At 40.9% G+C, this 27,245-nt stretch overlaps 1 protein-coding gene and 1 long non-coding RNA gene across 4 annotated transcripts in view; one reads left to right on the forward strand and one right to left on the reverse strand.

Annotated features, from left to right (window-relative positions):
* The window catches only part of LOC128754636 (uncharacterized), a 40,593-nt gene that overhangs the window by 9,429 nt on the left and 3,919 nt on the right, over window positions 1-27,245 (forward strand). Inside the window, exon 3 of one of the 3 annotated variants that reach the window (XR_008413940.1) lies at window positions 1,057-1,906. The exons of 1 other annotated variant lie outside the window; for it this stretch is intronic. This is a non-coding gene — a long non-coding RNA (uncharacterized LOC128754636). Of the gene's footprint in view, window positions 1-1,056; window positions 1,907-27,245 lie in introns of those variants that run through there. One more of the 3 variants, XR_008413942.1, reaches the window with a different exon arrangement.
* Window positions 704-26,251, reverse strand: fgf22 (fibroblast growth factor 22). Its single transcript, XM_053857361.1, has 3 exons — window positions 25,254-26,251; window positions 4,215-4,318; window positions 704-2,455 (listed from the first exon to the last, which is right to left on the reverse strand). The coding sequence occupies exons 1-3, from the start codon at window positions 25,621-25,623 to the stop codon at window positions 2,261-2,263; spliced, it is 669 nt and encodes a 222-aa protein (XP_053713336.1). The 5' UTR covers window positions 25,624-26,251; the 3' UTR covers window positions 704-2,260.

Below are 27,245 nucleotides of genomic sequence, written 5' to 3' on the forward strand. Positions count from 1 at the left end.
TATCTATAAAACTTATTATCCTAATGTAGCCATTGTTTTTTCCACCGTGAGTCCACCTTGTGCATTGTCTACTGTCAGCTTTGCCCGCTTCTCTTAGCAGACATTTAAATGGCCATTGTTCCACACTTTTTTTTTTAATAAAGCCAACTTTCATTGAATAGCATACTGATTTCATTAAACCGTGTCCGAGACCCCCCTCCTTCTTGACGGCATTGTCAATGCTACACTACCCCAGTTGACTTACAGTGTGCCTTAAAGCCCCTCTGACCAGACATGCACCCCGTCACGCTAATCCCACCTTATGACAGCCTTAAGAGCCACCCTTTGTTCTGTCTGGACAGCTACTGTTCATCCCAGACCGTCTGAAAAGGCTCTGGAAGGTTGCCTGCGTGTAAATAACCTTGATGCTCCCTAGCTTAGCTCATAACCGCGGCTCAGACACTTTCCTGCTGTGATTTTTGTCACATTAATGATGGGTAGAACTCCTGTGAAGTCAAACCAAGAGCAATACTTTCAAGGTCTGCAAGGATAACAGACCATTACTGTATAGAAAGTTATAAGTTTTTTTGCTACTATGTTGAGGATCAGAGGATTATTTCCAAATCTACTCTCCATTTCATTGAATGTGCCTAGTTAAGACAAATGTGTTAAGAAATGGTAGAAAACGTGTAGAAGATACTGAAGTTTTATTAACAACCTTGTTGTGAAGTGACACGTCAACGTTCGACTACAGTGCTGCATTGTTGCTATTTCAAACCAGATATCAATCAATGGATTCTAACATGTATTTAATATGTCAATACAGCTTTCATCCCACAAAAGTTCCAGAAATGTGGCTTTACTTATTATGTGGTTCTAAACAAAATGTTTTAATAGAGAAGATATCTGAGCAACGCATGCATGTACAGGTGATGCATGTACAGATGACATTAAAAGAATCCAGCATCTTATTGCAGTGAAAACCCACTTGAACTCATCTGTCATATCAAATGCACAGATCTGATCTTTATTACCAGCAACAGTCATGTTTTTTTTTTGCTCTTCTTTTTTCAACAGCAGCTTTAACCGGTGAAACATCTGTCGGTGAACATCGCATTCAAGCGTGGAAATGAAAAGAAGAATTTCGGACACAGTGGCAGCTTCTGAAGTTTGGAGAGGGGCAGTTTTCTTGTATAACACTGGACTGGATGACAACAGAGATCCTCCAGTCCAGGAGCAATTTGTATGCCACTCTAGTTCCTTCAAATGTTCAGTAATTCCATGAGACATTGTCGTTCTCACTCTGATGGTCAGATTTCACTTTTACGAGTGGCGTGAAAGCTTAGCCTGTGCGCTGGAAAATTAAAAGTTACATTTGTGACGCCACCCTCTTGACAAGCCACCATTGCTTTTATTGTTTCTTTGCTCGAAATGTGCCCTTAATAAAGGAATTTATTTCTTCTTAAATTAATGGGAGGTATTTTCAGAAAGTCAATCTAATTGCTTAATTTGCCACAGGACTTTGGGAGGGTCCAGTTCGGAGTGTGGGACAGTAGCTTTCTGTTTAGCAGTGTCAAGGAGAGGCAGAAAACCACCATGACTTAGTATAGCCGTAACTAGAGCAAGGTTTTGGGCTGAGATGATGAACATTGAAACAGAGAGGAGGCTTAATATGAACCGTTGAGGCACTAGATGGGAGAGAAGGGCCTCTGGAATAAATACTTACTGAGCCCCAAAATATACTGTATTACACCAACATTTGAAATGCTGTATGAGGTCTTGTGGATAGGTTTTTTTTACAGTACAAACAGTCTTAAATTCAGTCCAGATTAGTTCAAAAACCAAAACCATATCTAAATACAAAATGCTGTCACAGTTGCCATGATATAGGTCATAAATATTGCATGACAGTACAGAACACTGCCTGTGTTAAAGATGTGACTCCAATAAAATTGCAACACACTGTACAGCCATGTCTTGCCGTTAGTTAGAAACAATCGACTATGCAAACGTTTCACCCTTTAAAGCAGTCTTTGTTTCTTCAAGGAACATAACTCCCCTAATTTGTAAAGGCTTTCAATCGCAGTGAATGCAGAAGCCTAGTCTTAGTACCGCTCTGAATCTGTCGCCACAATTAGAATAACTTAAAAGCACATTAAACTACCTCTACAAATACAACCCTCATCAAATGTACATTTATGTGACAATGGGATGAAATAATAAAAATAAAGATCGCCATCTTGTTTGGGTCAGCACCAGCGCCAGTCAGAGTTCAGTGCAGCTATGAGGGCAGCATGGGCAGGAAATGGGTTGATGGGTGTCTTCGACGTGCCTTGTGACCTCGCCGAGGCTTCCCCCTTCCGTTTAGGGAGACAAACATCTGCCTGCCACCGTGCTTCCAGCGAAGGGAGGCGTACGTGTTGTAGCCATTCTCCTCGATTCGCTCCTTGAACTTGCAGCTCGGATTGTACTTCACCTGAAAACACACGGCGACAGAACAGTGACTCGTTTTTTGGTTCAAAATCCTCTGAATTCTGCTGAACTGGACTGGGCCATGTCCCGAGAGAAGAGCGAAGGTTATGTCTGTTGTTGTAGTTAAATATTTCCATGTAATGGAAGTTGATTTGGTGAGTGATTCCAGGATAAAGCACTTAGCCAAAGTGTTTTTAGAAGACCTCAAAGGAAGAATCCACATTTTTCTCTCACGCATGCTGACTTTATAACAATGTGGAAGTATTTGGTAATATCTAGAAAAACATGTGCTGAGTGAAGTTGTACTTGGAGCTAAGATAAATGTTGTTGTTCAGATGTTCCAATAACAATGATGCAGTTTTTAATAATAATTTAATATTTTAATCCAGTAAAACATTGAACAGGACTATTTCATTACAATACAGAATAAAGTTTCTTTAAAAGCTTTTTCAATACTCTTTAGCTGGTTTTCAGTGATTGTTAATTATGTCTTGATATATGTCTTTACTGTCAAAAAAGGGGACAAGATTTGGGTAGAAGAAAAAAAAGCCCATATTTTTAGGTGGCTTTAACAGTCAGTTGCAAGGTGCGTGCAGAGTGAGCCGTGAACAATGAAGGTACTACATTGGTTCTTTTGCTCATCCTGTGTTGCCGTGACAATGGGACGTCACAGGTGAATTAACAACCAGTAGGTATATCACATTTTACAGCTTTTGCTTGTGATTCCCTTGAAAATGACTCTTCTTATTCTTCCTGACAGAAAGGAACAGTATATTTCTCTTTAATAAGCTTAATGGCTATGAGTGGTGGGGTTACTCTGAATGGGCTGAGGTTTTTTTCAGCTCTAGACGTCATATTCCAGTTGTTATCAGGCATTTTTATGTAGCCAAATGTTGAAAGAGTGTCAGCAAAAACACTTGTGGTGATGGCAAGACTTCTTGTGCATTTTCCCTGCAGACAGTCATGACAGGACATTGTTATCATTGCATTATAGTATGTTACCTTATTATGTAACTGTCTTCATGTGTTATATTTTCCATTATTTTGTATTGGATGAACAGTACATTTATGTTAGTGCTTTGGCTTTTCCAGCATAGTTCTAAACCATTGTTATATGAGGTTTTTTCCTCAATATTTCTGGGTGTCACAGACAGCCCAGTTAGGCAGCACAGTTAAATGAACCTTCAGCGATGCGTGATGTGATATTCCCACGGTCTAACCTCAGTACAGCCACTTTTACCATGGGTGGCTGCCTTTGATCAGATAGTTGAGCAAACTTGAAAGATGTCTCTTCTGCAGATCACTATCTCTCTGTCTTGAATCCCTCTCTGTGTGAATGTCATGGGATGGAAATGTAGTGAGAGATATAACAATAGCTGAGGTGCGTCTATTTTGGAAACGCTCCTCATTGTCGCTAGCCGAGTGTTTCTCAGTGGTTTGTCATGAGTCAACTGAAGTGGACATCACAACCCGCAGGCTGAGGAGTTGTGAAACCTTTTCAAATCTTTTAAGCAGGACTGGTAGATAGCATGCTGAGACTGGTACATGATTCCAGGTTGTGTTTTCTACTCTACTGCTGCAGGTGAACAGACATGATTGATGGTCCCTTTCTGACTTTCGTTTGACTCATCGGCGTAACGTCAGCGTAGGTACACAATTGGGGCCCGTATACCCCCCCGCCCGACACCCAACCTTGAAGAAATCCCCCTCTCAGTCCTCCCATCTTGACCTTTCGAAACAATGTTACTGGCTTGTATACGCACCGATCCGAAGAGTGAGCCTTTCTTGGACATGGCTAAGTACAGCCCGGTGCTGACAGATTTGATGGCAACAACTCCCACACTGACAGATCGGATTTCCATCAGACCTGCAAAATAAAAGAGGGGACAAGAGTCTGTGTAAGAAGCATCGAGCCTTGGGAGTTTCCTCTTCAAAAGCAACTCTATCATTAGTGATTATGATACCAGACCCCCAAATGCTCTGGGGACAGAGAAGCCAGGACAAGACACGTATGAAATCCCAGCCGTAGACATTTTTACAAAGCTGTGGTATTAAAGAAAATAATAAAGTGAGTCAATTCATTTACCACTGTATGATAACTGATGGCAACCATTGCAAGAGAATCCAAACCAGAGTGTCACATGGAAATCACATGTAGGAGAACCAGGCTTTCAGGTGACAAATGAAAACTAGGATGGAACAGGGACAGTACCTGCGCCAAGCCACACATTTCTTTTAACCACTATCCTTAATGTTGTTATATTGATAATTAATTGCAGTAATTCGTTGTGTTAAATATAGACATATTGTCTTGCTGCTTTTAAATCATTTCACCTCAAACTTAACCCAACACCCGGCCCGCTGAAAAAGGTTCAGGGTACCTTTAGTAAGTTGGTAAATCCTAAACAAAGTGATGGAAGACCAACATTATCAAAGAATTCCCAAGTTAGCACAAGTCTAACCAACCTTGATCTAAAAAAATACACTTATCTGTTGCCAGATTGTAGCCAATGAAGACGTGATTCATCAGAGAAACAAAGAAACAGAAGGAGAGGATTTGATATATATATATAGATATAATAACAATAACAATGCTAGCTTTTAATCCTGAAAAGTAAATTTGCCAGCATCTTCTCCTGATCCTTTCCTTCAGGTGTCTGTGCAGCATGAGCAGCTATTACTTTGGTTTTCTAGAGCAATGTGTTGTGTTCCTGTCCTTTTGTAATTATGATTTTTCTCTCTTTCTCCAAGACCACCATAATTCTGTCCACTGTCCACGTCATACACATAACCATTAACAGCAGTTTTTTTTTTTACTTCGTATGTAGGGTCTCTGGCTCTCTGTCTTTTTGGTTTTTAAAACAACATTGTGTGTCTCTCCTGCTTTACGGATGATAAGAAGGAAATATGATTAATGCAACTGGATTTTTTTAAAAACAGCAGAGTGCAATATTTGGTCCGCAGAGATTATTCAAGGTGGAAATAGCCAAATCCTGATTGGCTGATAAAAGGACTGCTGATTTGAAGAACACACATCTGCTACTCTCAAAACTCAAAACAACTATCCCAAACTGTTTTTCACCTCAGAACCTCTCATTCTTTCGTGGTGAGCTCACTAGCGTCAGACAGACACAAAGGAAAGAAGACTGAGCGTAAGGCAGGGGAAGGTAAACAACGACAAACTTCTGTTGAATGTCTTTCTTCTATATGACAGGATGGTGTAAATGAAGCTGCCCGCCACAGCTGCGGGGAGCCTTCAAAATACCTCACAGAGGGCGCAGGTACGAGTCCAGCTGCACCCTCATCATTTGTGCGCTGCCTCTGATCCTCCCGAGGAAACATTAACACTTTGATGGCAGCCTGCTCTTTATGAGCTGTGTTTACAAACACCGGGTGTGCGAGGGTGGCACCTGGAGCGTGCAAGGACCTCATAAGCCATTAGCCCAGGCCCGGCTGCAGATTGGAGCGCAGCAATGTTTTATGAGGGATTAGTCCAGGCCAATAAAAACCACTGGTGCCTGAAAGTGGTGCCAGCAGTAATTGCCATCAGTTCCAGACACAGTAGGTGTGTTTCAAGTATGTTTGTCAGGTGCTTGTGACACCAATAGCGAGCCATAAACATTAATCATTTCATTCAATATATTCCCACTCGTAGCAAGGCAATATCATACTTGGCTCAGGCATGACAACGCATAAAAGCGACTTTCCCCTCAGTTTTTGTCTTTTTTTTTTTTGTTTCTTGTTTTTTTTATCTATCAGATCGGCTCGATTTTAATTCATTAATTTTAAAATGGTGACCAGTGGTCTGTTTTTGTGGGAGCTGCTTTCAACATAAATTTTCAGTGTACTCTTCATTAAAGTGTACAACAGTACGGGAAATAAACTACAGATTGCACTGACACCTAAGTTTGAAATGGTGCCCTATTGTGTTCTATACATGGGTTTTAATTTGAATGGCATTTACAGAAAATACCTGGACTTGGGTTCATTTTGGCACAAGTACTGTCATTGATCTGGCCTACTACAGTTAGTCAAAAGCCCACTTTTTGTTTCACCACTACACTATGTAGTGTATATTGAATCTCTTAACAATAGCAATTTTTTCACTGCAGTTCCTTCATGTTAATCTTATCTTTTCGTAGAATTCTTCCCGGTGTGCAGAGAATTTTGGGCTGTTCAGGATGGCTAAGGAGATGTTCTTTTAATGGTTTCACCTGGGAGAATGCCCCATATTTATGGCACATACAGGATTTTGAGGACAATTTGACTGCGGAATTTGAAAAAGCAAACATTCCTTTCCTATTTGTTATGTATCATTCCAACTCATTCATTCACATCCCATTCCCGGAGCAAGCACATCGCCACTGCTAGTGTCATTCGATACAAAGGCAACAATAGTTTTTTGTGAAATAAAAGCAATTTTTCCAAAATTTTGAAATAGTACAGTCACCTTTGCTGCTTTTAGCAACATAAGAGTGAGGTCTTTCGTTTTCTTTTTGTTAGCTCATGACTTGACAATTCAGACATGTCTCCCACAAATGATGCTATTGATCCAAACTCTTGCACCTGTGTATCAGGATTATTGCTCCGCTGGCTGAGCACGCGAGTTTCTTTCAATTCTGATTTCAGACTGGAAGTCTCATGGACAGCATTTTGGAGCAGAAATAAAACTGAAACAGCTGTAAATTATCGACACTCAAACCTCACCACTGAAGTGACTCTTAGTTGTTGTGTTGAAGAAGAGTTCATCGTTTTAAACATATACATGACTCGGGCATTGGCCCCCTTTAACTATTACACAAAGACAATTCACAACATAAAGTGGAAGCGTTAGAATCACCAGTCAATTAGCTGCTTACTGATGAGTTGCACTGAAAACCAGAGGTCACGTCTCCGCCACATTCTGCTGAGCAAGTATCCACTGATGGTCCCATTGAGCCCATGAAAAGGTACGTTTGGCGTCCCACTTGCGTTTGGCAAGATCTCTTAACCTTTGACATGTTTTGGCTGGGACTGTCAATACGCTCAAGCTGCCATTACAAGCAAATCCTGCACTATACATGCCTAGTCAACTGTGGACTTGCCATTTATTTCTCCTCTATGGGATTTTTAACAGCACAGAAAAAGTCTTTTACCCAGTCTTTTTTACTCTTTCTTTTCTTTCCATCCCCCATTTTTTGGACATTAGCCCATCGTCAGATCATTCAAGCCTTTTCTGACCTTGGAAAAAAAAAAAGGAAGAAATGAAAGAGAGCGAGACTCTCACGGGGTTCCCTTTTGTCAGACTCATGGTATGGGGAAGGAGGAGGGAGCCAAAGAGTGAAGGTGCTAGTTTTAAGACGGGGCTTTTAGTGGTCGCCGCAACGGCTGCTCCCCTCAACCAAGTCTTTGTTACACCTGAGAAGTGAGGAGATAGACAAGATCTTATAAATAAAGGAGTGTTTTGAAAGGGGCTGACCCAAGCTGGGGGAAAAAAATGGTTCCCTCCACTACATATTTCTCCGATAAAGACCAAAGAGAGAGCAAAGGAGCTTTTTCTCGTTCTTTCCTCCTGTCTTTTTATTCCTCTCTCAAATCTCTAATTTCTTAAGTTGCCCCCGTGAACAGCCCTCCATGGCTCAGTGCTCGACCAGAGCCGAGCCTGGGAATCTCGGAGCTCCTGCTGGGCTCCTGCTCTTGATTGACATAGCTTTTCAATTATTTCACAGTTTGCTTGCTTTTTAAACGAAGAGGGCTCTGTTGTTTTTTTTCTTCTGCCCTCCTTTACAAAACACAAGCTTTTCATGTTGGGTCTGGGCTGGCGGACCTAATGGCTGTGACCAGCACCTTTGATCTGCCATGACCCCCTCAAAGGGTCTGGTCCTGGGCGAAGCAGCCGGCAGTGTGTATCAGCGCAGACAAAGGCAGCATCACTCACTATTGCTTTAAACACCTTGAAAGATTACCATGAGAACAGGAGCTGAAGCTGAGGCTTTCACAGGTGCTCTGAAACTTGCATATTAACCCCTGACTGTACACTCCGATACCCACCACATGACTTGAGAAAAAAATCAGATGTGGCTGGCCACCAGAAGGCAAGCACTTAATATCATTAAAGTTGGGACAAAGAAATGCTTTTAGGGTCAAATATAATGTTCATTTCAGTGACGATAAGAAATAAGACAACGTGAATAATATGGGGGCGGCACAGTGTCACAATGGTTAGCACTGCTGTTGAATTCGTGAACAGCCTTGTTGTTATTTTATTTTATTTATTTATTTTTATTTTACTTTATTTTATTTTATTCTATTATTTATTTACTTTTTGACTCCACGTTATTCCAAAACACTTTCCTAGTTAGTTAGTGGGCTCCCCACTGACCATGGCAATAAATTTGATTCTGATTCTGATTCTCAGCAAGGTTCAGGACTTGAATCCAGAATCCAGTGGAGTTGGCATGTTCTCCCTGTGCCTGCGTGGGTTTTCTCCGGGTACTCTGGTTTCCTCCCACAGCCCAAACACTACGTTAATTGGACGCTCAAAAATTGCCTCGAGGGCATGGGGATTACAAACATCTGTGCTCATGTCTACAGTGTAAAGACTGATTCATTGCAGAGACAGTGACCCCCCACGGTGCAACTCCATCATACAAACATTGTCTGCCTGTCAGACAGTTAAAAAATAAACTGCACTCAGGAGAGACGCACTGTTACAAGCTAATTCCATAAAAGTTGCGGACACCACAGGTTGATATTATAGCATATTATGCTTCATAACTTTTCCAGTAAATCATATTAGGGAACGTTTCTTCTTATTGAGCGGTTTAACCTCTTCAGAGTGAAACTTTTCTTGAGTTTTGCTTTTTGCAAATTGAGGTAGGAATTCCTTGGGGGTAAAAGCTGAACTTACTCATCTGAAGAAAGTAGCTTTTGCTAAGAGGCATGTCCTGGTTTGTGGACAATAATATTAATTAGAAATTCTGATGTTGCTGTTACAATAATATGTCAGATTCTCACGTCATATGAAGCTGGATTCTTTTTCAAAATTCATTCAGTTTGATAAATTTGAAAAATAAAAAACTGCACTAGGTAGAATGCTTCATCCCACTGCTAAGACACTTGAAATGGTCAAGTGAAGCATGGATCCGATGTGAATGCATTGGGAAAATGTGCTTGAAGGTGCTTGAATGGAATTCAACTTTTCCATTTCAGTCATCAAAATGTCCTTATATGCCTCCTCTGTGGTTAGAAACTTGAGTGATAAATTGGCTCAGAATAATACAATACAATATTATATCATATAACATTGCTTCCGATCTCAGAGATTGAAAAGGAGCCTAGTGAAGAACACCTTTATGATTAAGATCTTTGAAACTAACTGATGGTTTAATATCACTTGCAAATACAAAAAGGTTTCAAGGGACATTTTTGCTCAACCGCCACATTGCGAAATATAAATTGAGAGACAGGCTATGATCAACAGCATATGCTAAAGAGGGAGAACATGAAACATCCTGTCTTTTATCGTAAAATACACTCAAAAGTCATTTGTTTTTCAGCGTAAATCTAGAAAGTATCTATTGATTAGAAGGCTACAAGAGAAATGCACGTCTTGACCACAGACTCAAATTCCAGCAGCATGATACGTCTGTGGCGAACAACAGTATCTGATATATCAGACTCCTTGATAGTGGTTTGAGATGATCTCATTGTAATAAGTGCCTGATGTGAAAGCTAATCTCCTGTATATCATGGTGCATGGTGCTGATGGAAAGCAAATGTTTCGATGATGGGCACTAAGTCCTTTGCTTCCAGATGGCTTGTGGAATAAAGTAGCCTTTAACCATGGATGAATATTTCGGAGGAAATGTATGTGCACATTTATATAGCTGGGGGAGAATCCAGCCCCCGACAACTGTCTTTAGAGAACAAGAAAATGAATGGATCTTTTGATTTCTGTCGCTGTTGTTATTTGTGGTTTTATACGGATTAGAAGCTGATTTGTATTTGTCCTGGTCAGCGCAACACAAAAATCCATCATGGATATTTTGCAATGCGTATGTGGGGTCTGATGCCTGAAGTCTGAGACCTCGCCTGACCTGTCTCTACACAGACTCTACGCCACTTCACTTCTGACAACATCCAAGTTGGAAAAGGTCACGCTGTATAGCAGACAAGAGTTCAAAATCGAAGACACAATATGATGACACTTAGCCTCATTTTAGCCAAAATAGGGGCAGTTTTGAAAGCTCTTGGCGAACATCTCAAAGCAGATGTTAGGCACCTGCACTGACGTCCCTGATTGGCACGTCAGAAAGATTTCATGCCTGGTATGATTTCTTAATGACAGGTACAACTGCACCGTGAGTTCTGCTGCTCACGTTACAAGGAAAGAAGCCTTTTTTTACACGTTGTTGGTACATCGTCTAACATTTTGCTTTGCCAAATAAATAACGTAAATAATAGTTTAAAAAAGTGTAAATAATGTTGTGTATGGACAACAAATAAACATGGCTGACTATTAACATTGTAACATTGTTGCACTCACACACACATGTACACACTCATTTACATGGGTCCCAGTTATCAGGCACGTTGAGAATGAGGTTATGATACACAATGATTTATGACACTGCTACTGGACAAATGAAGTGTTCCCAAACAGCTTTATAAAACTAAAAACAAAACCCCCTTAGGATACCGAAGACTTCATAACTGTTGGCAGTATTTGCTTGCGAGCACTGCCGACTCTGCTGGAGACAGATTCAGACATCTACAAGTTAAACATCCATCTTTCAGCGCTCTCCATCACATGAACAAGCTCTTCATGTGTCTACGTAGAAAGGAACCTGCTAGCCTTGGCATGGTACATACCAACTGGAGCTCTAGTGAGCGAGACATTGATGAGTTTGTGTGCAATGAATTGGACCACTATTTTCACTCCAGTCTTTTTTGTTCCCAGTTTACCTTGTTGAGTCTCACAAAACAATGATTTACTCACAAATGCACCGACTGTATAATCTAAACAAGCATGGTTTTAATGTGATTTCTGACTGATTGAACTTTGGGTTCTGGAAAGTGATGAAATTGTTCATCTCAATTTTAGTTGACTCTGATCACGATTTCAAAGAAACAGTCCAACTTGCTAATTCCAACCAAAGTACAGGAGTCAGAAGGATTTGCGGCTTGAGAGCAAGCGTGTTCATGCTGACAAAGAGATACATAAAAAGAGCTAAATAGACTGGAAGATTAACAACACCCTCTTATTGACGCTCACTATCACAATTATCAACATTGGCTTACACCATCCGAATCATTCATCCGCTTTATATCATTAATGATGTCCGTAGTAAACAAGAGCCAGTGGTGAGCCTGTTTTCCTGGGTAATGTACAACACTGTTGAAATGCACTAATTCTTTAAGGTAAATAGGTTCCACATGAACTGGTGGTTAATTACACTGTCGCGGTGGTTAAAAGTACAAGCTCATGGAAAGGTTTTCAAATTCCAGCTTGAGGCATCGCTGTGTTGAGAGCAAACCCGGGTCCGACAAGTTCCCTTCCCTTCCCTTCAGAGCGAGTGATGAGTGCAGAACCAGGGAAAACATGCCGAACATGGCGGGCATTTCAGGAACATTACACAGATTTTTTCTAAATTGTTGTATTACATTTTCAACTGAAACTCTTAAATATGCTTTGGTTGTGAGATGAATCAGATTTGTTAGAGAATATATAATAAAATAATATAAAATAAAGACTTTGCATCAGATAATTTAATAATTGAAACTACATCTGCTATTTTTTTAACATTCTCAATCTTAAGATATTGTTGTTTCACTTGTTTTAAAAGTGTCTTATGATAAAAGTGACTCAAGAATTCAATGCTCTTGCAGTCTTTCTACTTTTGTCCTTTCAGAATTCTCTTCTCTTTCTGGTGCGTCAGGGTTAGGGTTAGAGGTTGGGGCTGCATCTTCAAACATCACTTTATTAAACATACATTGTTCTCAGCATTAATGAATAATTATTGAAATATATGCACTAGTAAAATAGTGCATATTCTCGCTGTATTGCATGTCTCAGTAAAAATACTGCATGCAATCAAATCAATAAAAACTTTTATGACTCAATAGCTGTGTTGAAAAACCAAAGTGACCAGCCAGAATTCTGACCTGAACTTCATTCACTAAATAGAAGAGTTCCTTTATTTTGCACTGAAGGAAGCATGAGCTGCAGTGATGAGAAACCGTACAAGTGAACCAGGAAATCTTGAATGTCTTCCACATGACCAATCCTGAAAATTTCATAAAAATCAATTCCATGTCTTTTGAGTTATGCTGATGACAGCAAATAAAGCAAAACACACTGGCCTCCCTAAAGGAGGTAATAATACATGCAGACCCTCAGATATTAAATTCAGGACTAGCCAGTTCAACTGTCTAAGCCATCTGATGTGTCCTGCAGATCCCAGCCTCTTCCTCACACGCCCTGATCCAGAGTGGTGAGCATGTGAACAGGACACATGGTTCTGACCTGCTGAAAACTGACTCCCACACCGCGTCTGGCCAAGATTTGGCCATGGTGGGTGACAAACAATCCAGAGGCTGGTCCTCTTTCAGGACTCACACTCGACCATGTTACCCCCCACCTTTTCATGGGGCTTGACTGGGAGAGGTACACCAGGGATTAGCCCAGCCAGGTCTTTCAAAGGCCATTAGAGCAAATTACAGGTATCCTCTTACCACAGCACTGGGACAGGCCAGGTGAGGGGTGCAGAGGCCGGGCAGGAGTGCAGGGGTCAGCCTGGGACAAAGCGACAAGGCCACCCTGGGCCCCACTCTATCCAAGTGTCTCCCTGGCTTCACAAACTAGCAGACCTGCATTCATGAATGGCTCACTTGATGGGACCTCAGAGACATTGTCTCACCAATGTAACTTTAGCCCTTTATTTCTCTGTTCTCAACCCCACCTCCCTTCATCTATCGGGCTTTTCTACATCCAGATGACAAGAATATTTCCCGATAAATAAACAAAAATAACCCACAATTTGAACCCATTTAATGCTTGAAGTGTTCAAGCATCGCTTCGCATTGGACGTAGTATTGTGTCTAAACTTGATGTTGAAATACCTCACTTCCCCTGTCATCAAAAACAAATCTCTGCTTCAATTGCAACCATACCTCCCGAGATGTGTGCTCTATCAATCTATCAGTACGCCGCTGCAGTCTGTCTAAGACTGATGCTGCTGATAAAATGCTAGAGATGGCCACAGGGAGTTCCGCATCCTGCTATTTCCTCTGGACCACTCACACACAAACACACACCAGCACATGTCTTTTGGCCATTTGTCAAATTCATTCAATCGCACACGCACATACTTGAGCCTAACCGCTGGATGACAATCTGAAGGAGTTGCGGAAGTGTTTCATTAGCCAATTACCGTTGCTAGATAAAGCCTGCGTTCCCACAGTCCAAGTGGCCGGGGGTCAAATGTGACCAATTACCCTCCGTTCCTACAGAGGACAGATTATACTGTCTGATTCGTCCGCAGACAGGCTGACCTAGTACTCTAGAATCCTCACACACATCCGGTGGGACAAAGTTATGAATTAGTATAGACCAGAGGTGAGCAGTTAAATTTCCTAAAGGGCCACATTATAAGCTGTGACTGTTGTGAGGTGCCATCATGCCAAAAGAAAGGTGGCGATGACAATGAAACATGATGGAAAAAATCGACATGGACGAAATGAACCATTTAAAAAGTGTAAATATGGCATGGAACCTATAAAACATTATTTGACATGCATCTTATTTGAATATAAATCATAATAAAACTATGGAGCAAACACCTTAGATAAAAAAAGCAAGTCATTTTGAATTTCCTTTCAACAAATTTTGAGGAAAATACTAAAATGACAAACAAAATTTTAGTAATGAATGTGCGTACTGTTGAACCAGTACTGGATAAAACGGAAACAGGATTAAAAAATGACAACTTATTACTTGTATAGTTTTAGTCTGACCTCATGAGGGCCACAAAAACACAGGCAATGGGCCACATATGGTCCCCAGACCGCACTTTGCCCAGGTCTGGTATAGACAGATTAAACAGCTTTTGGAGTCGCTGTTAGTGTTTTAGAAAATCTTTGACCCCGGCTTGCCTGCTAACAGGCCAAAATGATACCATCCTGAAATGTATCTAGTGGTGCCTGCGTACTCATCACGGCACCACACAGTGATTTGTGTATCCCCCTGTCCAGTCGGCACACACACCAGGGTGTAATGTTACCAAACACCAATCTTCTAAAATGTGATTGGATGTAATGAAACATCCATCAGGTCACTGGGACCCTCCAGGATGCTGAGTCAGAGGTCAACGACCCGCAGATGATCAAACTCTGGATTCACAAGCGCAGTGGAGATGAGAAGCGCTGGAATGAGGCTGAAGGATGGCCAAGGTGAAAAAGGTTAACGAAGCCACACGTGAGCTCCCCGCCTTGTTATCGATGCCTGTGTGGCTCTGAGGGGCCACTGGCGTTCCGAGCGTGGGGCCTTGTCTTTAATCAAGGAGGGCGCGCAGGGAGTCCAAACCTCCGCCTCCAAGTCATGCATCACATCCGTAACAAGCCAAGTTAGCAAAAGCTTTACCAGCAGATCGTCTGTGGCGGGACTCAGGGTTATTGAAGTTTCTCACAGTTTTGAGGAGTTAATTTATGACTCTTGAGTATTAAAAAATACGAATAAAATAATAAATATAAAAATAAATATTTTTGGTCCTTGCTATTCTTTTGTCTTTTTTTGTCTTATTTAGTGCCCATCACACTGCAGAAACAAACATACTTCTTGACTTGAATTTTAGGTTCAAACAGCAGTAAGACTTCTCTTCTTCCACAAACTTATTAGCAAAAGCAATAAATCATGTTCATTTCAATTGCTAAATTATGGCATGCTGGGCCCACCACACAGTCCCTGCAGTGTATGAAAATCACCCTGGACAGGTTGCCAAGACGCCGCCGGGTACATATACACAGACAACCATGCACACTCACACCTGCCGAAACATTCTGTAACCAAGAAACTAAAATACTTAAAAGACAAAGTCTTGCTGTTCTATGCAGAAAAGTAGATATACGAAGCAAAAAAATGGATTGTTGCTGAATATTTTATGTCAAACTTTAAAAGCCAACAAATTACACTCTTGTTATTAAGGCTTGAGGATGCAGAGCATTTGTCTTTGTCCGCAGCACATTTGCATTATTAAAATGAGGCATACAGGAAGGTGAGCCTTAAAAGACAGGTATCTGTCAGTGGCTCCACTGGCCATAAGGCCCTGACCTGAACCTAATCCTTTGCAGGGGAGCAGAGGGAGAAACAGAGAGCAGGGTGAATGAGATAGATGATGACAGATAAGAAAGGGTGGCAGAGAGACTCATATTCATATGGTTCATTTAATTTCTCTCCATGGTTCAAGATACAAAGAGGCTTTTAAATATTACAGTGAATGTCAGTTCAGGCTTCAACTAGGCTCAGTGTTATTGTTTGCAAAAGTAAAGTTGAGGAGGGCAATGGTTGAGAAGTGCCAAGATTTCTGCACCTGGGTGTTCCAACTTCGGTTTGGTCTTCAAATAAAATCCTTTCTACTCACCCAATCTTGCGTTTCAGCATGCAAGCGAACACTCTCATACATGAATCTAAATCAGGGCAAGATCTGGTTCCTATTTTCGGTTTGAAGGGGGGAAAAGTGCACATCTTTTTTCAGTTTAGGCCCAGTTCATGCTCATGCAATGGCACAACCATAAACACAGACACATGCATTCTTAATGCACACACGACACAAAACTCACATCCGCCTCATGTTCGTTTAGCTAAAATACTTGAGCGATCCGGAGCAGGAACGACTGCATATTTGTTTTAGGGATCAGATATGAAGTCTCAGTCTGCTCGTTTGTCTGTCATTCTCCTCCATCACAATGTTGTGCGCTTAACATCTTCAAAGAAAATAGAAAAAGAAACGATTTATATGATGGATTTATCAAAAACTTACAGAATATTTGACATGTTCATGCTCATTTCGACACATAAATGAATGAAGAAAGGTGGCGTGCGGAATCTTGAAAAGCATGCAACATGCGCACTACCTCTTCTCCTGAACTGTTGAAAAGGGACATTTTCTTTCTTTTTCTGTCAAAACAACTCATTATATGGTTGGAGTCAAGGTGTGAAGGGGATTTTAAACAACCACATTAAAATGTTCATGGGAAAATGTCTCCTCCCTACCATTAACTCATTTAAAGATGACTCCCATTCACCTTAGTATTGTGCATTTTCATCTTTCTAGGCCAGCAACCATCTCTATAAATATATCTCATTGAAGAAATACGACACACAAATATACCCATGAGCAACAGTTCAAGTCTCATAGCCAATGTTTGTTTTTGTCTTGTCATTTCAGTCCTGACAGTATTGTTACTAATAAACAAAAAAATGTCCAAACTCTGTGCTAAAATCAGACTTCTGCCCAACGTTTGAAGAGCTTCAGCTGACATGCTAGGCAATAGTCTTTGCTGGCAATATATTTTATATGAACCAACAAAATATTTGCTTGTTTCCCCCTTTTATTTCTTAATCAAACTTTTGTATCATCTGCATTATACTTCAGTTATCCATCACCCTTGTGAACAGCTTCTCACATTCAAGCCTCCTTGTTGTACATGGCAACATGTAGTTAGCTTCAACACCAATAAATGTGTGTCACAAGACGGAATATATTATATATATATATATATTATATACGGTGTAAATCATCTTAGCATAAAACTGGTATCATGATCAGAGGAGTTTTACAGTACAATAAGATCATCATCTTTCTGCGTCCTCCATGGATGATGTTATGTGTCACTGACAACAACAGCAGCAGCAGCAGCAGCAACAGCATAATTCTCAGAGCTGGGCCGTTCAACGGCACTGAACTATTCCATTCACAGATAGACAAATGACTTCTGTCATTTTATGTGAATACTCTCCAACAGTAGATGAAAAAAAAAATTGATGGCCATATGAGCAGTGACTAAATACGTAAGCTGTTTTGGTCCCCAGAATATATATGAAACTAATGCAGAATTGAAGCTGTAATAAATGAATACATGCTGTTTTGTAGATACAGTTTTTTGTGTGTTACTCCAATTACTCCTGAAGCCTTTATAAATATGACATAATTTCAGAATCACTTTAACTGGATGATGGAATCAATATGATCATGTCTTCTGGCTCGTGGTTGTGGCTGCTCTTAGCTTAATCACTTTGTGGTTGTTCCGTGTGATGCTGAATGCTGAAGATGTGTCTTAATATTGAGACAACTACAGGAGCAGAGAGTCCCTGACAGAGGAGTTTTATGGTGCTCGTGCTTGTCCAAGTCATTTTTATTTCTGTAAAAAAAATTTTTTTTTAAAACACACTTGTAACCGAGAATATATTATTCATCAGTACAATTGAAAAGACTATATTAAAGTATTTTGAAATTCTAAAAGCTAAGGTGAATCAACAGCCAAAGTGTTTGGCAAAGCAAGCATAAAACATTCCAACTTCAATGTTGTCAAGTATATCATGAAATATATTTTAAGTGCATTTCTCTGCAAAGAAATGATCAATATGATCACACAGGCACAATTTGGTTTCAGAATTATGCATTCATTTTCTTGTTTTAAAGGAGCCAGTATTCAATATGTGCTACTGGCACCGTGAAGTTTTGAGGGTTCCTTTAAACACCCACAGGATGTTCAAAGCTGCAATAAAAGTAGCTGGCTCCTACAACCAAAGTCAGACTATAAACCTGCTGATGAACCCAGTAAATCCCACTGAGGTTTCCGGAGCTGCGCCGATAAAGGTTGTTAGCTACTAATTGCTACATTTCTTGGAGCTATTCATGAAACGGAGAAACACGGGACGCTTGGCTCATTAATGTGACACCAGCACTCTGTTCCCAGGGCAAAGTCTGTGGGACCGTCTATGAGAACATGGAACAGTGTGCGAGAAATGTTTCGTTTAGCTTTCGACCTCCTCGTGTCACAAACAACCAGCGGAGGCTTGATTCTTCAGGTCTCCTGCGGGCAAAAAACAATGTGCTTTTCCGGAGAGGATGAATGATTTTTCGAGGGCATTCTACCCACCCGCTGGCTTCCAAAGCAGCCGATCTGAGTGGAGACAACCCCAGTTCAAATTTGGTATAATACCTAATGAGCAACTGGAAAGACTCCAGCTCTCCTCTGGCCTTGAATTTCCACCTCAATACAGCGGAGAAACGCCTGCCCCTTCTCCTCGCCTCATTACCATGAACATTATACCCATTCAGCACATCTTTGAGACAGGTGCTCCCCTCCCGAATGGTCCCCGTCTGATCTGCACTTGGATTAATGATGAGTCATGACAAGCCAGCACTCAACTGATCAACTTTCACAGGGACCACCGCCACTTCTTTTGCCATATTGATGCCTGTCAATTGAAGGTTACAAAGATTTTTTAAATTCTTTGCGACTTAAGAATCCCCAAAAAACTTCAGCTTTGGCAGCAAGAGGAAGCTAGTAGATGTGGTGTAGGTAGGACATTTTCAACTAACCATTACACAATGTCTTAAACTTTGCATAAAAATAAATGAATTGATATTTATTCAATGAAATAAAATAAACATGTTGCACAAAACAATAAGTAAAAATCATTTTTCTTTTTGCAAAATGTGCGTCCTGAAAGTCCCAACACTTGTCCCTGCAGACCAGACACGTAAGCGCTGAGTAACGTGAGAACATTCACAAAATTGGACTTGTGGTCCTAATGTTGTGGCTGATTGACATGTATAGCCTTTAGACCACTGTACCAGAAGTATTTTGGTAAAAAACTAAAAGCCCTATCCCTGCCTCTTCTTTCTTTCAATCTATTTCAACATATTCTTTTAGTAGCATTTATAGTTTTGGTATTTAAAAATGTTTAAATTGCTTGTGATCTGTGTGTAAGAAAAGATATCATTATCATTAGTAGTATTATTAGTATGTTTTTTCAACAAAAGCTTTTGTTTGTGTCGATTATGAGACTCGACCCGAAGCAATTTTGGAAGTGTCGTGTCCCGCACAGTGAGTGAACAAGTCCGAGAGAGTAGCGTCTCAGGTGTGTGGCTGGCAGTTTAGAATATCGATCTGTTTTGTGGTCAAGTTTCCATCAGTTAGCTTTGTCCTTTTGAGTTTCTCGAGCTTCTAAAACAAATGACACGTGTGCAATATATTTAGGTTTATTGTTCATTAATGGCACAGTGGCTATAGATTATTTTCAAAGTTAACAACATTGTATGTTAGAGCATGTCTGTTGTGTGTGATATAGACTGGGATGTCATTATATGCTGGTTGCTGTTGTACCCGAGCAATGTGATGCTTGGATTGTGATGTAAACAATCTCACAGGGCATGAAATCACATTCCACTCATCTTCACTTTTAAAATAATGGCGTTCGCGTCATCGTCAATATTATTATCTGAAATATATTTTTTATTGTATGATTTGATAAATAAACTCAAAATGACTTCAACATGTAATATACATTCCTGACCATTTCAATATAGCTATTTTACGCTCACCAGTTTTGCACGGAATCTTCTAAACTGTTACACCAGGAAAACCGGATTGATGTGCAGACGATGGGATGGAAATAAACACTCTTGCAGAGAATGCTAAACAGATTATGTTTAACAAGTCAAGCACACCTGGTCTAAGCGTAGACCAAACAATCTTAATGAAAATCATTGCCTTCTTGCAGCTGGCAACCGGGGCGGTCCAGCGGTGGGTATTCCATTCAAAACCTGTGTCTGATTTTTATCTTCATGTAATCTTGTTTAAATTGTAATTGAGGTTGACTGTTACTGAGATGTTTTCAAAATCTTTGTAATAAGAGTCAGTTTAAGTTAGCATATACTGTAACTTAGTAAATGTTATACAATTCAACGTTTTATAATGTTAAAATGCATCCTAATTCTACGCAAATATACACAGAGTACAGTTGATATGAAAATATGTTGCATCTGCTTAACTCTAACTTAACTTGTCATGGTGGGTTTCATTTATTTTAAATTATTTTATTGTGCCGCGATGATACTCAACCTGGTTGTAGTTGAAAACTTTCTCCAATACTACTCAAACGATTTTCTTCCCATGGGCTAAATCCAAGTCAAATACACTCAAGATCCTGGAAAAGTCTTACATCAAACGGGGAGATGTTGCACACGAAAGGAAATTAGGTAAACCCAACACACCCTGGCTGTAAGAGTTACAGCGGTCTGGTCACAGTAACCTCTTACATCGCGCATGGGTTCTGCTGGAGTGACCTTATTTCCTCCATGTGAACCGCTGTCACAACCTGGAAGCTGCACAAGCGTTTGATGCCTTCTGCCACATCGGAACATTTCACACCCTGTCTTCGCAAAAGGCCTGTTAAAATGAATCATAAAATGAATGCAGTGTGGCTCTCTGGTTTAGTCAAATAAATAGACATCTACTTACAACCATAAATCGCTTACACTCCATATTTTAATGAAATTCAAAGCAAGTTTTTGTTTTTCCGTCCTCTGCGGGCATGATTTACCGTTGCAATTGATCATGAGACTGGCTGGGTGTGCCAGCACAGCTGTTGTGCCACGGCGCTGTCAAATTAGGAGGCTATGACCGATGACCCAGGACAGGATATGATGCGTACCTGCCTCTGCTGCTTTTGTAAACACTCGGGTGTGTTTTTCCCTTTCAGTCATTTTCTGTTTTACCAAAGACCAAAAGAAAAACACTCCCCCTCCACCCTTCCAGTCTGCTATTTACTATATTTAGCAACTACTATCACTTTACATAAACATGCGTATGTCGACTCTATGAAGTTCATGAAACACATTTGATCAGGGTTTTGCCGCTTCTTCTACACTCTTTTAGATAGTTTGATGCTATGGTCACTTGATTTCCTTATATGCAAGGTTAAGATTGTAGTTAAAAAGAAATACCACCACTTGAAGAAAAGTGCATTGATGAAATGTAAAATTCGCATTATTACTGAAAAATGTGGCTGTTTGGATTACGGCAGATTGAAGAAATGACAAGAAACTTCCAACTTAGAGGTGTGATTCAAACCCTCCAGCACCATCCAGAAGTGCTGATATTGCTTAAAGAACTAGAGCCCATGAGTCCAGAGCTGTGTCATGGTGGTGTCAAAACATTTGAGTTCCAGAGGAGGCAAACCTAAAGCTGTGTTTGATGAACAACAACGCACCCTGGCACCACTTCCACATGGAGGGTGTTTTTACTGATTCGAGATGCTAACAAATCTTACAAAAAAGTCGAGGATCCAGATGGTGATCCAGAATTCCACCAAATGTCCAAATCATTGAGATCATTCTGAACGTAGCGTGTTTTATTTTGACCCACAGGCAGATGACACACTTAAAATATAACCTCTTTGGTGGATAATAATGAACTTTTTATAGACTTGACCTAAAACATTTCCTTCAGTTGCTAACTTTCAGGAATCATTGAATCATTTTTCTGCTGCTTTTCACTCTTCTGAGGTTTTGGGCTGTGCAGTTTGGGCATATCGGCTCTAACCAGCAAGGCAGGATTTGCACCTCAAACAACAAACCAACACAAAATTTGAATGATGTCATATGGATATTGACCTGCTTTGCAAATGTATTGCTTATATAAGTTATTTAAAGTACGGTTTCCTATCAAAATCAGGAGAAAGATCTATTGACACCTCTCTACTTTGTGTCAAACTGTGCTGCTCTGTTATCGATGCCAGGCATCCCTCTGTCAGTTTTTCTCCTGGTGGCCTCTCCACTCAGCTGTTCCATGCAACTGTTCCACTGGGATTGATACAATATTTTCCAACCACAATTAGCAGGCTGTTGAGTAATTCCAACTGTTTTTGCACCTGAGTGGGTGCTTGGAGTAGGGGGGATGGAAAAACTGAGAAGGATTGAGGTGAGCGCCTGGTTGTCGGGGGCATCATGTTTAGCTTGTCGGGGCGTTGGAGCTGAGTGACTATTGGGTAGATTGCAATTTACATATATTTCAGGATATTATGTGATTTGTGGATTCACTCTGGAGTCATTATTTTGTGGAAATATTTGTGATATGAGGTGCAAATCCAAATTACAGCATCGGATCAAGCATTTTTTTTCTGTGGGCCAGAGCCCTTCTGTGTGGTTGAAAGTCCTCTGGAGCATCAACGATGGAAGCCTGTCTGCAAACTGCAACACCATCAAACGGAACTGGACCAAAGTGGACCGTATTTTCAAAGTTCTTTTCCCAGCATTGTACTGTAAATAAGCAAATTAGAAGTGTCTTTAACTGCACTCTCTGGAGGCTCTTAATGGAAATGGTTTGCATCTAACGGTAATGCACTTGTGATAGAAAATGTATTAACCTGTCGCATAAATGCAGCCTGTGGATGTGTCAGTCTTTGTCGGTCAGCGCTGCAACAAAACCCCCAAACATCACTATCTTCCAAGCCCCTGGTGCCTGAAGTTCAAAGTGCAGACTCTCATACTTTTTTTAACGTGTGTGACCGTTCTACCCTCCAGAGGAAATGAAAGAGTGATAGCTAAAGTGCTCAGGTGCCACTGTGCACACTTTTTCATAATAAACTGTTGAATCCAGCAAGTATGAAAATGCATGCCAATAGCAACAAATAGCTGAACTTTCACAATGTTTCTTCCATGGAGATCACCCCAACAATGTTTCTATTTTAATTTCCTGATATTTCTCTATTGTTCTTCTGTGCTTGCTTGTGGGCAAGGGTTAGACCAGGAATGGTTTGACAATATGTCCTGTTATATGACTAATCTTTCCTGGACCACTGATCATCATGGAACTTTCTTTTTTCAGTTATCAGTGGTTGAAACTTTTCACGCTTTGTTTCTGGATTTCCCTTAACTTGTGAGTTCTGGCCATTCATCTTGTGTTGTGTCTTGTTTAAAAATAAATAAAGTTAACACAACTTTGTTTTCAAAATGATGATGATTTTCACGATCAGAAAACCCGGGTTCAACATACAAGCGAAAGACAATATTTCATCAAGTAAATCAATCATATATCTCTTATGACTCTTTTTGTTTTATGCTCATGCTCTAAAAAATATACTGTGCATTTGGGCCTGACATATTTCCATAAATATGTTATGTTACCACTCTATTTCCCGGCATGCCAGGTCAGTATTAAACTTCTCTCTTGTGTCTAAATAGGCGTCACATTTTTATCTGTCTGTCACCCTAAAATCAGAGTTCACCTTTTATGAAAGCCTTTCATGTTTTTTAGCGGCAGGAACAGGAGTGTTTTATAATGCTGGGAAAGTATAGAACAGCCTCTCATCTGAGCCGTTCAAAGTCATGTCTAACTTTGGATACAGGTGGGGGACTGGACTGGTCACCCACTTTCTTAGTGGGTCTCATGGGGTGAAAAAGGCAACAAACCATCCTGACCTTTTTACAGCTGTTCTTTTGTAATAGACTCGCTCTTGAATTGCTCATTCAAACAAACTGCTTGTTTGTACCCATCACTTTGTCTTGGCTTCAATCGGCAGCGAAGTGTTTTCCATTTCTGACTCGGGGTATAAAATCACCTTCATGACTTGATACGTAAATATTACCAATGGCATGAATGTCCCTGTGAGGCAGACCGTAAGGGTGAGTGACAACTTGGCGGGGGAGGCCAGTTCATGACCAGAACGTGCTCATCTGACCTGGTCAAACATTTGAAAGATGTCTATTGATGCAGAGAAAATAGAGGCATTGCTGCTCAATTAACAACCTATTCACAGGTGCCCCGAGCTTCAGATTGCATGACATTCAACTGTACTCTGGCAAAACTCCCCATCTGGTCTTGTGTGGACTGGTGAATGTTGAATACTTGTTTTTATAGTAAATGTTTGAAAAGATTTCATGCCTTGTAGCAGCAAGCAAAGCGATCACAATTCACTATTAAATTCACATATTATAGACCAATTGTCATCTGTAAATAATAATTTATTTACTGTATGCATCAGAAGAATATCTAATTTAAGTCACTTCCTCGCGTCTTTTAGTCATAAATAAGTTTTTGCCATATAACTGACTATACTTTAGACACTTTCATAGCTTTTTACTGAAGCATCATAAATGACCAACATTTTCCTCATCATCTTTCTTTTGTGTTTCAACAAAATACATTCATTTTTATCCTAAACGTACAAAGAGGTAAAATTTGAAATTCACAGAAAGTTGACAAATTATTTACTATTTTGCTTTTTCTTGAGCGATAGCAGAGATTTTGAATGAAACAAACTAAAATTTAGATAAAGCTCAATTGCCTTTGAACTGAAGATTCTGTATTTGGAATAGGAATTTGATCGATGCGTATTGCAATGAGTTCAGTTAGTCCTTCACTAAAAAGCCCAATGAACTTTCCACTGTCATTATTTTTAATCGCATCCAAAAGACAAGCCTTAGTTAATATCTCACCGACGCATCTGTGTTTCCACTCACTACTTACATTCCTGTCACAATTTTGTCAGGTCAATCCCCATTGACATTTTTATGGTTTTTCCAACGCTGGTCTACTTTTCCAACTGATGTCCTCTGTCTGTCCTCAGTCTTCCTGTGCCAGCAGCCCCAGGAGGAGAGTAAGCTCACTCTAGAGTATTCCCTACTTACCTAGCAACGTGTCTCACATTCTCTAAACACAACACAACTAGCCGAGCAGTGACTTTGACAAGGAAAATCTAGTTGAACCGTGAGACACACCATAGAATAAAAGTTAATAACCGGTTCACTCACTGTCTGCGTAGTTCTTCCTCCTGGTCCCATCCACTTTGCCTGTTTTGTCGATGGAAAGGAAGAACTTGTTTGCAGAATAAAGCCGCCGCAGTCGGACATCACCTTCCAGGTGATTGTAGCTGCGAGTGTGCCTCTCCAATGTCCATGAGCAGTTCATGCCACTGGCTAGCACTTGAAGGGGTTCATGCCCGAAACCTGGAGTGCAGGCCCCCGTGACTGGGCCAGCCGTGACTATGAGCAGCGTGAGGCATGCCAGACACAAGGAGGCTGCATTGGGCAGGGGGAGACGTGACACGGAGGCTTCGGCAGGGATGGAGCCAAAGGCAAGTTCAGGATAGAGATGAGCTACGGATGGCGTCCATCTGCACATGGTGGGTCACAATCCCAAGGTGCACCTTGTGCAGTCTGAAGGCATGCTGATGAGTGACAGAAGTCCCGAGGGTGAGGTGAAGCCCAATCGCAGTCTTGAGGACCTTCTGGATTTTACCTCATGGAGGCCACCTTCAAGCAGTGACTTCTCCCAGTTGCTCCAGGAAACATCTTTGTGGTGTTGTTCAAATATAATAACTGTCCTCCACTCCTTTCGTATGTCTCATCCATGAAAAGTTGTCCGCTGATGATGATGCTCCTGGCTTGCCCTTCTCTTTGGATGGAGGTCTTCGTGGAACTCCTTCTTTCTAGTCCCACAGTTAATGTCTTGGAAAGAATATTGACGCAGGTGTCTTTTGATCTGAGCTTTGGTGAGTGCACCTAAAGATGCTCAACTCAAAAGAGTAAGATGCCAGTCTGTGCTGCTGGTAGTAGAGAAGTTGTTGGTTTGTGTGTGTTTCTAAGCATGTGTGTTTGTGAGTGTGTGATATTCAGAAAGAGGCAGGGAAAAAAGAGAGACAGTGAGAATGGGAGGGAGAGAAATGTGTGTGTGTGTGTGTGTGACAGAGAGAAAGGAAGTGAGAGTGTGTGTGCGCAAGAGTGTGTGTGTGTGTCAGAGGGAGCAGCAGTCAGTGAGTATGTCTCGTCTTGCACGGGGCAGTGAAGCAGTGAGTGAACGGCCTCACGCTCTGCTGTCCGCAGTCACTCACTGCGTCATCTCTGCAAGCGCTGGCTGAGTCGCCCGGCATTTAATCTTGAGAGCTGATAGGAGTAGAATTGGGGGTAGTGGTGGAAGGGGGGAGCATGTCATGGACCTTCTCAAACTTTCTGAAAACTTAAGAGTCACTGACAAAGCAGACGACTCCTCCATACCAATCAGTTCTCTCCAAATCTGCCCAGTCCATGGCGTCCACAAGGGGACAGTTTGTTTGACACCTCTGCTTTCTTTTGTTCTCCCGGGCCACATGGAGCAAATTAAAGCAGACTTTTTTTTAAAGCCACTGGTTTGAATCAGCAGCCAACGTGGAACAGGTTGCAGGAGTGTCAGCGGAGTGACTCCAGATCAAGTTTGAGATTTACCTTTGTTAATATTTCAGTGAAACACCACCTCTGATCTTTGCTGTTTCATTTGGGAGGAAATGAAGAACACCTTTTTCTGACTCCCCACAGTTTGGTCTGTTGTTTCACAACTGCACAATAAAACCAATTTGAGCATGATAATAAATCTTGCCTCCACAGCTCAGACTTGTCTCGTTGCTTCCTAATATTCTGTAATATACAGTGTCCTCAAGTATTTAAGGTGAGAGAATGTGTCTTTCCACCTGGGAATGGGCAACAAAGGCTAGATTTTGTGTCCCGTTTTGAGACTTACTGCATTGCATTTTGGTGTCAACTTAAGAGCTCTTGACTAGCAACAATAGGATTCAGATCCATGAGCTCAATGTTGGAGTCAAGAGCACCTAACCTGAGAATGAGTCTAGACTGAGACCAGAGCGAAATTTCATATCTTGATATTCATGCAAGACGTCTTTAGACGTCTATCAATGCAATACAAAGTCAGACGTCTGCCACTGGCTGCCTTTAGCTGTCGATCAACTGCAGGCATGGTTGGTGGGTCTTAGC

Source organism: Synchiropus splendidus, chromosome 1 (genome assembly GCF_027744825.2).
Source record: "Synchiropus splendidus isolate RoL2022-P1 chromosome 1, RoL_Sspl_1.0, whole genome shotgun sequence".
Taxonomy (NCBI): domain Eukaryota; kingdom Metazoa; phylum Chordata; class Actinopteri; order Syngnathiformes; family Callionymidae; genus Synchiropus; species Synchiropus splendidus.

What these genes read in the sequence shown, in the direction of transcription:
- fgf22 (XM_053857361.1), bottom strand. Translation starts at nt 25,623, where the DNA reads ATGTGCAGATGGACGCCATCCGTAGCTCATCTCTATCCTGAACTTGCC. An exon ending in GAGGAAGAACTACGCAGACA is followed by an intron (nt 4,319 to 25,253) that starts GTGAGTGAACCG and finishes TTTATTTTGCAG; the next exon opens with GTCTGATGGAAATCCGATCT. An exon ending in AAGGCTCACTCTTCGGATCG is followed by an intron (nt 2,456 to 4,214) that starts GTGCGTATACAA and finishes GTGTGTTTTCAG; the next exon opens with GTGAAGTACAATCCGAGCTG.